This window comes from Notolepis coatsorum (genome assembly GCF_963971535.1).
Source record: "Notolepis coatsorum genome assembly, chromosome: 11".
NCBI classification, from domain to species: domain Eukaryota; kingdom Metazoa; phylum Chordata; class Actinopteri; order Aulopiformes; family Paralepididae; genus Notolepis; species Notolepis coatsorum.
Genome location: NC_140175.1, coordinates 86,953,817 through 86,965,903, shown reverse-complemented (window position 1 = coordinate 86,965,903; position 12,087 = coordinate 86,953,817). Strand labels below are relative to the sequence as shown.

The window sequence follows — 12,087 nt, the reverse complement described above, 5'->3', positions numbered from 1 at the left end:
TGTATAATAACATCACAAGATAAGACGTTCAAACACGCAAAACCCACGTCAGTTTTATTTTTTTTCAAATTAGAATGTCTCTGTTCATGTTCAAATCTGGTGTTTTTATGTAAATTCGAAATTGAATTCGATATTCAAATATAATGTGACAGCCCTAGTCTGCTGTTTTTGTACGCAGATTACTTGATGTTCTATAGCCGTGGACCTCAGGCAAGTCATTTGTCATGTTCAGCGACAGACAGCTGTAGCTCCCACAAAACGAGCGAGCCTGGGTCAAATAGTTTTCGCAAGTGATTCTTAGTGTTGGTTTTAACCTGCTTGGAGGGGGGGGGGGGTTGCCACACCAGGACAATCCTGATATCGTCCGTGAGTGTTGTCAGTGACTGTAATGTATACTTTAAAATCGCCTAAAACTTTCTGGAATTCATTGTCTTGTCCTCTGCGGCAAATCCCACCCCTCAGGGACTTAAAGAACTTATGAAAATGCTATTCAACCCAGGTCAACCTTGTCACACACATGGCAAATATATGCACACACACACACGCACGCACACACACACACACACACACACACACACACACACACACACACACACACACACACACACACACACACACACACACACACACACACACACACACACACACACACACACACACACACACACACACACACACACACGCACACACACACAGTGGTGTAGAGATAGTGGGGGGCTGGGTATACTGTGACCCTGCCTTCCTGTGTATTTCTATGGTAATGAGGCTGACAGGTGAGTACACTCTAAATGCCAAGAAGAAGAGGTGGGTATATACTTGATATATATGTTCATACTCTTCATGTTGTCTTTAGCTGACTGTCCACCTCAGTGACTGGGACCTCAGTGTTGTCTCGATGCTCCCACTCCAGTGTTTGGTAATGAATGCACGCGGAAACACCTCATTTGACAAATATAATTGATGTACAGGGAATTTGTGCTGGTGGTGGTGGTGATCATTCAACAACATCCGTGGTACGGTGACAACAGGACCTCACATACAGTATGCAGGGGCAGTACCGCAAATAATAGACAGTAGATTATATTTGTCACTTTTCATATATGTAGTAATTTGTACCGTATTTACATGAAGCAATAGAGAGTAGACAGTGCGTGTCACTCTCCATACATGTAATACTATGTACATCAAACAATAGACAGAAGACTATATACATCACTCTCCATACATTTAGTATTATGTACATCAAACAATTAGGGACGACAGTGGGAGGTAGAGCGGTCATCTGGGAATCAGATGGTTCCCGGCCGCTTTGATTCCGGTTCCTTCCGGCAGTGTGACGTGTCCTTGAGCAAGACACTTAGTTGAGTACAACTACATGCAGCATGTTTAGGGAGTGCAGTGAGGGGTAGAGTGCTGACACACTCGCCACCAGGCCCTCACTTGTTGCGCCAGCGAAAACCTAACCTCACGCAATCTCAAAACAGTGAGCGTAGTCAGAATTTTCATGCTGGTGTGCGTGCGTGTGTGCGTGTGTGTGTGTGTGTGTGTGTGTGTGTGTGTGTGTGTGTGTGTGTGTGTGTGTGTGTGTGTGTGTGTGTGTGTGTGTGTGTGTGTGTGTGTGTGTGTGTGTGTGTGTGTGTGTGTGTGTGTGTGTGTGTGTGTGTGTGTGTGTGTGTGTGTGTGTGTGTGTGTGTGTGTGTGTGTGTGTGTGTGTGTGTGTGTGTGTGTGTGTGTGTGTGTGTGTGTGTGTGTGTGTGTGTGTGTGTGTTCGTTAGCTTGTATGAAGATCTCAGGAAGAGCATCAATCCAGCGGGGTTGACAGGGGGAGTCTATTGGCCCCGGGTGAAGGAGTAGGAGGAGGGAGGGTCGGACAGGGAGGAGGGGACACTAGTGAATTATAGAGTGCAGGTGTGTGGTTTCTCTCTGGTGAGTTGGGGAGAGAAGCGCCACTTGTCAGGTCCCGCCATGACGCAATACATCTCAGCCCCCCTCTGTCCCCTCCTCCCCTCTCTTCCCTCTCTCCCAGTTCTCTCTTACTCTCACCCTTCCCAACTCTGCCCCTCTTTTTCATTTATCTCTCTCTCTACCCCTCTCTCTCTCTCTCTCTCTCTCTCTCTCTCTCTCTCTCTCTCTCTCTCTCTCTCTCTCTCTCTCTCTCTCTCTCTCTCTCTCTCTCTCTCTCTCTCTCTCTCTCTCTCTCATATTCATTCATATTTAATCTGGCCACCATCTTAAATCAAAATGAGACCAGGGTGGGAAAAACTGAGAGTGCTCCTGAGAACAATGTGGTGATTGTTAAGAATTCATTCAAAAGTAACAACTCAGTGATCAAAATTTGATAAATGACAATGATCATTTAGATTAGGTGTTCGGTAGAGGACTTTCTCTGGCCAGGAGAATATGGGTCAAGCACTCTACTGAACACCTAACCTAAATTGTATTTGATTAGCCATGTTTTAACAATAAATGTATCAACCAAGAAGATTTGACCATGCGTTTTGGCATCCAACCAGAGTTCAAATGTAACAGTAAAGTGCAATAGTAAATTAGTACTACTGAGATGTATGTACAGAGAGTCATATCGGCCAGCAGCGTAACTAGTAAGAGGTGAGGGATATGTACAGATATAGATATAGTATCTACAGATATGTAAAAAGGATTATATGCATGTGGATATATATATACAAATAAATATATATATGGTATATACAGCATTATTGTACATGCTCGCTGTCATGCTGTAGTTCTGTTCTTCTGTCTTCACCTGTCTCACCCAGTCTCTGTCCCTCTCTTTTCTGTCTCTCTATCACTCATCTCCTGCTAGTTCTCTCTGTCTCATTTCCTCTGCCTTTCTCTTCTCTTATTCTCGTTCTCTCTCTCTCTCTCTCTCTGCCCCCCCCCCCCCTGGCTCCTGCATTGTTGGTCGTGGACATGTCCAGTTGTACTTGTGTCCACTCAATGAACTACTGCAGCTTTTCATACTGGGGAATTAACTCTGTACGATAAAACCAAGAAAATATGAAAGGCAGATAATAGGAAAAGACTAATTCATAAATGTCCAGTAACACACAGTATAATTAGCTATCTGTTGACCGACAGCTTGACCATTTGTTTTCATAAATCAGTAGTAGCCACACAGTGGAGTTCCATGTTTGATAGCTAGTGACCCCCCCCCCCCAAGTTAGTGAAGAGAAAAAAGAGACATTTTGGAAAAGACAGTGGAGGCAATTTCATTGTAGACTTGCTTGGTAAATGTCACTGCACACACACACACCAAGCCACCGGACACACACACAGACTCAAAGATATATACACACACACATACACACACACACACACACACGCACACACACACACACACACGCACGCACGCACGCACACACACGCGCGCGTAGTGACCGATGACCTTTGAGCTGTCGAATGGTATTATTGTCCACCCTCGGTTGCTCTTTACAAGCCCTGTGTGGATGGTCCGAATCACCCCAAGTCATAAACACCACCCCACTTTCAACCATAGTCCACCCCTGCCCCCTCTACACCCTAGAACCCCCACACACAAATAGCTAGCGCATAATCTTTACATTTGGTTGTATCTTTACGGTGCGGTCAGGCATTTAGTCATCTCCCTCATAAATCCTTTGGTTCTAGGCTGAAAGATGCAGAAAGGGATGATTTATTGAAAGATGGAAGGTTTGCTGATGTGAAATGTGACCCTAGTATTATGACCTTATGTTGTTGTGCTTGCACAAAAATAGTAACGCGATAAAAACAGGGTACAGATTCATAGGCTGGCTGCTAACCTGGCTGGCTGCTAACCTGTGTAGTTTGTACATTTAGATGACCGCAATGCAACACTAAATTATGTAATAGTGCTGAGATGATGAAGTTCAGTAGACAGCTAATAGTCCGATGATTTTCTTTAATTTAACTAATTAGTCGAATCTATTAAATGGCCAATTCTGCAAAAGTGGTGTCCTGCTAATTAATTTGATTGTTGATCAAAAACACATACAGTAAATGCATACATACAATAGGCCAGTCTGCAAGTATTATAATGTTGCCAGAGATGCGTTAGTAATTTTCCAGTTATTATGTATACAATGTGAAAATCATAAACAAACTCAACAAATGTCTAACCGAAGGGGATGACCTCAAATTAATTGACAAATTAAGAGAGGGTATCTGTAGTTATTAATGATAGGCTAATCATTACAACTAACATCATACTGCATATGCATTCACATGTATATCTTATGTTTAGTCCATATTAAAGGTGTAATAGTAAAAACAAGCTATGTTCTTGTTTCCTTCTGTTGAGTCACGTTTGTCAACAATCAGCTTTAGTATCTTATGTGACCTTATGAAACAAACTGCCTTTTGAGGCAGCGGCTGATGCCCGTACTCTCTCTCTCTCTCTCTCTCTCTCTCTCTCTCTCTCTCTCTCTCTCTCTCTCTCTCTCTCTCTCTCTCTCTCTCTCTCTCTCTCTCTCTCTCTCACACACACACACACACACACACACACACACACACACACACACACACACACACACACACACACACACACACACACACACATACACACACACAACACACACACACACACACACACACACACACACACACACACACACACACACACACACACACACACACACACACATTTTTTTTTTTGCATTTCCCTTATATAGATACAGTAGATAGATACCATATATATTATATGGCATTTCACCAGAGGTCAGAGCGCAGGGTCAGCCATTTATGGAAAACCCTGAAGCAGGTAGGGTTCAGTGCCTTGCTCAAGGATGCTGATCAGGGTTGTACATAATGGCTGTTGCATGGATTGAACCTGTCACCTTCCAGTGACGGGTCAGTTTCTCTAACCACTGTGTCCTTTATGGGTTGAGCAGGTTTAATGGCGCTTGAAACCCATTCGATTTGACCGATCTTAGAGGTAGAAAATTATACATGGTTATCAATCGTAAAAGGTTCTCCCTAATGCCTAAAACACTGACCTTAGGATTTCATCAGCAAAATATACAGTTGAACCTGACCTGAATTTTCTAAGTCGACTCAGATTTGGCAGGTCAATAGGAGGATTTGTTTTAGATTAAAAAAGACATAGATGGGTGGCTGGGTAGCGCCTACCACCGCGGACACTCTGGGTTCCAATCCAGCTGTCAGCGGTACCTCCGGCTTGGTCAGTCATCCCTACTAACACAATTGGCAGTGTTAGCGGGTGGTATGTGTCCTGGTCGTTGTAAACTGCGACTCCTACTGGTCGGTCGGGGCGCCTGTTCAGCAGGGAGGGGATCTGGGGGATATAGCGTGAATCTCTGCACGTGTTACGTTCCCCCAGTGAAACATACTTTTGCTGGTCTGGACTGATCCTCTGAGCTCCTTTCCAGTCAAGCTTTCACTGATGAAGGGTTTAAATATAAACACATCCTTATGTCGCCTCTAGACCCTTCTTTAGACCCTAACTTCATGTGAAGTTAAATCTACTCTACTACTAGAAGTGAAAGTGAAACTTAAGCTGCTCTGTACTGTGAAGTCTGCGCATATTTTACAAATTCGATAAAAAAAAAAAAAAAAAATGAATATGGGCACTGATACTGTATGTGAAAATAAACTAAATGGGTTTTATTTATTTATATATATATATATATATCAGTTTTCTTTTTTGCGGCTTGACTCAATTAATCTCCAACTGAGGGGTCTCCAACTGATGGGCGGCCCTAGGCTTAACAGTGTTCTGATTGGTCCGTTAAAACATACAGGTGGAGAGCTGCTGGGGCAAAAGTGTTATGGATGCCAATTTGTGTTCATAATCATTAGAATGGATAAAACAATATCTCTCTCTCTCCCTTTCTTTCTTTCTCTCTCTCTCTCCCTCCAGGTATCCAACTGGTTTGGCAACAAGAGGATTCGGTATAAGAAGAACATTGGTAAGTTCCAGGAGGAGGCCAACCTTTACGCAGCCAAGACCGCCGTAACGGCAGCCCACGCCGTCGCCGCTGCTGTCCAGAACAGCCAAGCCAACTCGCCCACCACGCCCAACTCCGGTAGGCACCGAGGAGTCGACCAGAAACACTAGAGCTTCAGATTCTGATGACTGAAACCCCAACCGACTTTGTGCTGCGTTCGGTCGGTCCTCGTCAGCTCGTAAAGTTGCACGTTTGTCACGTGACCCAAGTCGCGTAGACACGAGGCGGTAGCGTTCGGTGGGCTGCTTATAGGCCGGAAAGCCAAGGACCAATCACATACAAGGCAGCAGATTCAGATGTTTCAACATTTCTTTCGTGCCGCGGGTGATTTGATCGACTCTCGTTGAATCCCACCATGTCAACGTCATACCGGTATTTCTGATAACGTTCATAATTAATTCATATTTCATACAGATACGTTTGCACCTCAATAATGTGAAACAACTCGGGTATCGTGGAACTCAGTTTACCACTGCTACTTACCCGTTTGTCCGGCCGTTCAAATGCGACTTCCTGCTGGTAAACAGGTAAACGTTCCCGACTCACGAGGACCGGTCGAACGCACGATTAGCTTCACAAGCCAGACACGTCCTGTGAGTTGTTCAACATGCGAGATTCATCTGGCCTCCATTCCCGTTGGACTGATGTACATGTATTAGTGATTGTTTCTGACACAAGATTAGATTAGATTAGATTAAAATGTATACAGCACAAGTACAATACAACAAAAGGAAGTTTTGGCATCCAGCCAGAGTGCAAATGTAACAGTCTCAATGAAGCTAGAGCTTCTGTCATAGCCTACAAGTGCTGGATAACCGCATCGCGAGCAAAAGTACTGCGCTCTTCTATGACAACACGGCCGTCCGGCACATGATTGCAAGTGGTGCCCAGTGTTGGCCTCACGTGACTCACTGTTCTCAGTTCGCACAGCGCCAGGCATGGGAGGCCAGACGGATCTTGTGTTGATGAACAACTCGCAAGATTTTCCTGGCTTGCGAGGCAAATTAAGACCCATATGGACCCGATGGGCTTGAATAACTTTGTCTAAGGCATCCAGCTATAATGAATTATAATGTTTATGAGCCATTAGAAGCTTGTACTACAGGCCATTAAGATTTTATGTCCCTATTAGAACATGCCCTATCACAGTGGATATGACTATAGGTTGTTATGAACTATTGTGTGTTGATAACCACACGTATACAGCATTATGTATGTCATTATTAATAGTCTTGTAATGTGTTATGGCTGCATACTTTTAAGTGTTTCCAAAATGATCAGGAATGTCTCACTTGGGCTCAAAAAGAGCTATACCCTTCATGTTTAGCCTGGGTTGGAGTCGGACCATGTCTAAACTGAGGCATTGTTTTTTTTTTTTTTGCTAATTTAATCTGAAGGTCTGAGCATTTTGATAATTCACTGAAAGTATAGAGGACTTATTTTGAAACGTAATAGGGGACAGTATGGCTACCCTCATTATTGATGCCACTCAGTCTTCCTAATTTTCCCCACAATGCCAAGCATTTAACACATTTTTGCTGTTAGCTAGCGTAAGCGCTAGAGCTAATGTCAGCTACGTCATGGTGCAGCTAACACTAACTACTGTTAATCAAAGACCGTGTTTGATTAACACTAACTAGGATTAGCAGTAATATTTAGTTGCTGACATTATCAGCTCCACTGGTAGCTGAAGTTAGCGCTAAACCGCTAACAGCCAAAGAGAATCCTTTGCACTGTGGGATTAAGTAACAATTTTCGAAAAGGCTTCAAACATGGGGGTGGCCATACCTTTAATACAGTTCCCCATTGTTGAAATGCAAATCTGGTCCAAGCGTTCAAATGTATACACATTGGGTGCGTTAAGTAACTGAGCATATCTTGGCTCAGAGCAAAGAGCGCACTTAACGGGTTTCTCAGTTCCACTCTGAGCCACTCAGAGCGTTGCTGAGCACTTTCTGACTAGGCTCAGTATACAGAAGAAATGGATCCTACACGGACACTGTTACATCTGTCAAATGCAGATGGGTCATTAAAGGTATATATGGCAGTTGCTCAGAGCTCAGATCGTTAAGTGATTCAAAAATGCACTCTCACCGTGAGCGCTCAGTTACTTAACGCACACATTGTTGTACAGTATTTCATGTAAGTCACAGTTAGCAATGCCTTCTGTCTTTCCCTCTCTCGTTCCATGATATAATGCACACAAAAGGCATTCACACTAGACGTGTACCCAAAGAGTCGTGGAGCCTACATGATGAGAGTGCAGAGGATTTTAAAGAGAAGAGTTTAAATTCAAAAGGCAAATGAAAAACTTTAAACTCTCTTTGACAAAACGATTGCCAACAGCAAAGTATAACTCAATAAAAAATAGCTGTGTTAAAGGAACACTCCACCAAAAAAGTTATTTTGTTACACACATATCCCAACACTATAAACCGTCTTGCACAAATATTATTTGGTTTGAAAGTTATTGAGTTAAAGAGGTGAGATGTGTGATAAAAATTTCACATATTCCAGGAAGTATGTACTGTTCAATGAAATGATCAAATATGTTTCAACTTGTATTTAATGTCTTGACATTAAATGTCTTTAACCCAGTAACTCTCAAACCAAATTAATTTCTACATGACCTTTACAGTAGTTTATAGACCTTTACAGAAGAAGTCAGTTGCTAGGGAAACAGCTTGGGCCTAAGTGTATTTCCTGTCAGCTACTGTATTAGCAAACACTACAACAGGAAACAAACCTGGGCCCATTTAGAACAAGGTCTATAGTTTTAGGATATGTGTGAGGTTATGGCTATAATAAATCAGCTTTATTTCTTATTTATTGTGTTCTTGAGTGTTCCTTTAAGACCTTTGCTCACAAACTGCTAAAATGTTTGCAGATGCTGGATGTTGTATTTTTGGAAAATGAGCATCAGATTGTAAATGTTTTCCCCCTAAACGGATATATAGTTTTCTTCTGGAGCAAGACTCTTAAAGCGCTGCCGTTGCTCTTTCTCCCCGCCAGGCTTCCAGATGAAGGACGAGGAATTCCAACTTGACACTGCAGAGAGCAAAAACTCCCTCTTAACCAACATGTTCACTGGTACCTGCCCTTTGACAAGTAGAATGTGCTAGTAGAATGTCCTCGTCCTCCCCCACAAAGACCCACCCCCCCCCCAACCCATCCCCATAACGATTCCATCTCAGCCTAGCCAATCAGCAGTCTTTTTTATTTGTGTTGGTTTCCTTTAAGAGACTTCGGTGTGTCCGAAAACGATGGCGCACCTGCCGATAGCCGTTTCAGCATAATTCATTGAATATGGTGTAAAAATCTAAATGTTCTCCCTAACAGTCTACTCAAAAGTATGTTGTACTGTTTTTCGGGGGTTTGATTTGAGTGGAGATATACATTTAAGCTACTCACTAGGAATTAGCAAAGTACATAAAATAGCCACAATGCTGTGCGCATTGAGTGATAGTATAAATGGCCAATTACGGAAAAACAACAGTAGTGACGCTTCACACCCACCAGTGTTTGGGTTTCAGTATTGTTTGAATATTTATTTTTTGCATATTGATATTCTACACATACTGCACACGACAGCATACTTGCCGTTTGGACTGTGGTTGTGCTGAACAGTTTTCGGACACAGCAGGACACCTTTTTGTCGTTGTTGTTGTGGGGTTTCATGGGAAAACATTTACACCAATCTTCCTTCACTCTACTGAGCCTTCCTTCACCATTCTGTTTTCTGTTCTTTCTGGATGCATGCATGTGGATTCTTTGGATGAGTGTCGGTTCCTATGCAGGTCTGAGAAAGTGTGGAAAATGTACTTCCAACTTTTAATTGTTTGGGATCTATATATTTAAGAGTCTGGAAAGTTATGAAGATAAACGATAAAACACAAGACTACTTCTTTTATGTAATCGTAGCTAACTTCTTCACACCTAACTGTCTTTCAGCTTATTGTTGTGAAGAATTTGCTTCCCCTATAGAGTGGTGTGGCCACACTCAGCGTACATCATAATATACACTGCCAGAATCTTGATACAACCAAAATTATTATTATGAAATGTTGATACGGACAGTGTGTAGGAACCTTGTAGTTGTGGATGAGTGTTTGTTCAGGCTGTGTCCTTGTACTTATCACTTGTTGATTCTTCTGAATCAAACAGATCAGTGACAAGTAAAGGGACTCGGTTTTTACAGATAGCATGTTGTTTCTGTCATGTGAAAAACGTCTAACTCCAATTATCAGGACCTTGTGGAATTTGATTAAAAGTTTACATAATCCTCCATGTGCTCAGTAAACGCTTCATGAACCAAGAAACCCATCAAATTCAAAACCTGATGCATGTCAATCTGACTATAATGTTTTCAATATCCTAATACTTAAAGGCACAATCTGTGATCCCAGTACAGCCCCCCCCCCCCCTGGTTTGACATTATTTCCATTCTGAAATGTCTTGTCTGACCTTTAAATTCAAGGCCTGACAGTATGTTACAACAAAACACGAGTCCTATGTGGGGTTTGAGGCTGTGAAAGGTTTGTAAACATTTGTTAGTTATGATGAGCTAAGAATTTGCAACATTTACAAGTCAAACATAAACATTATGCCCCAAAATTTCACATTGTAGATTTTTGGAGATAAAAGGGTTTCATCTGACAGCAGTAATATGAATGCAGTCATAGTATACTGGTGTGTGTGCGGGTGTTTGTGTGCATGCGTGTGTGTGTGTTTGTGCGTGTGTGTGTGTTTGTGCGTGTGTGTGTTTCCTCTCAGCATGGCCCCTCTTTTCAGCTGCTTCCATCTCTTCTTCTCCAGGTTCCTCTGCCTCTTTTAGCCTCCCCAACTCGGGGGACATGTTCATGAGCATGCAGAGTCTGAATGGGGCCTCTTACCAAGGGGCTCAAGTCGGAGCCAATGTGCAGTCCCAGGTAGGACCCCCCATACAGCTAGGCCAGGAAGTAGGTCAAGGTGCAAAGGTCACACAGAGGGCAATAGATTGCTTTATTTAGGATCTTTTTTCTTTTATGGAATTTAAAGCACTCAATCACAATATTAGATTTGATTAAAATGTGTTGTCATCATTATACAGCACAAGTACAGTGAATAATTACATTGATATCCCTCTGAAACATACATGCTTGTTGTGTGCATGTAAGCAGAGCAGCTAGCGTGCAGGGTCATAGAGGCGACAGTGCCTTGCTCAAGGAAGGAGTAAATCAGTCAACTTTATATCAATGTCCTTAACTTAACAATCATAAATCAGTAAGCTTTATATCAATGTCCTTAACTTAGCTATCATAAATCGGTAAACTTGATAACAATGTCCTTGACAAACAGTAAATCGATACACTTTAACACAATACCGTATCAACACATATTCAAAGGTTATGTATTATTGTAAATAGCTTGAGCTTAGATGCTATTCAGAGGTCATAACTACCCCCTTGTATGTATGTAAGTGTTTTTGAGATCATGTGATGTGTGACCTTTCAATATTTGACTGTGCCTTAGATTGAAGGCCGTTTGTCTTTTGTCCACTATAGTGAAGCTTTTGGCTCTGACTTGATCTCTTCTTGGGCTGAGAACCCCCCCCCCCATTCCTCTGTCTTACATTGCAGTCATCAAATCAGTGTTGTTATTTGAAGTTTCTGGGTTTACTACTCTCGTTTTGCGCCGCTGTGGACTGAAGACTTCAGTAATTAAAGCTGAATTAACTGACTGATCATTTGTAATATGATCATTTGTCCACCAACAGTTATGTGGACTAAGCACATCGTTTAGTGGTTGAGTCTACATGATCTGCCTTACAAGTGATTGACCACAATCCCCACTACACTGTAAAAAGCCATGTTTTTTCAAGTTAACATGCTGTATTGGGTTTCTGGAGTTGAATCAGAAGTGATAGAAACCTGATATTCCAGATGCACTCTCTTCTGCTTCGTTGATTCACCTCAAGAAGGCCAACGCAGTATGGTTACTTAAAAAAACAAGTTGAGACCATTTATGATGTTTTAATTAATTTAATCTCATTTGACAGTGTATGTAAACACGGTCCCCATTCCAAATGATCTGACGTCTTAGATAATGCGCCTGAAGAAAACGT

At 42.3% G+C, this 12,087-nt stretch overlaps 1 protein-coding gene across 1 annotated transcript in view; it reads left to right on the top strand.

Annotated features, from left to right (window-relative positions):
- The window catches only part of LOC311237177 (pre-B-cell leukemia transcription factor 3-like), a 93,781-nt gene that overhangs the window by 73,124 nt on the left and 8,570 nt on the right, over window positions 1–12,087 (top strand). Inside the window, exons 4-6 of the mRNA XM_084324986.1 lie at window positions 5,897–6,062; window positions 8,997–9,074; window positions 10,800–10,912. Coding sequence (XP_084181112.1) covers window positions 5,897–6,062; window positions 8,997–9,074; window positions 10,800–10,912 — 357 coding nt within the window. The remainder of the gene's footprint in view (window positions 1–5,896; window positions 6,063–8,996; window positions 9,075–10,799; window positions 10,913–12,087) is intronic.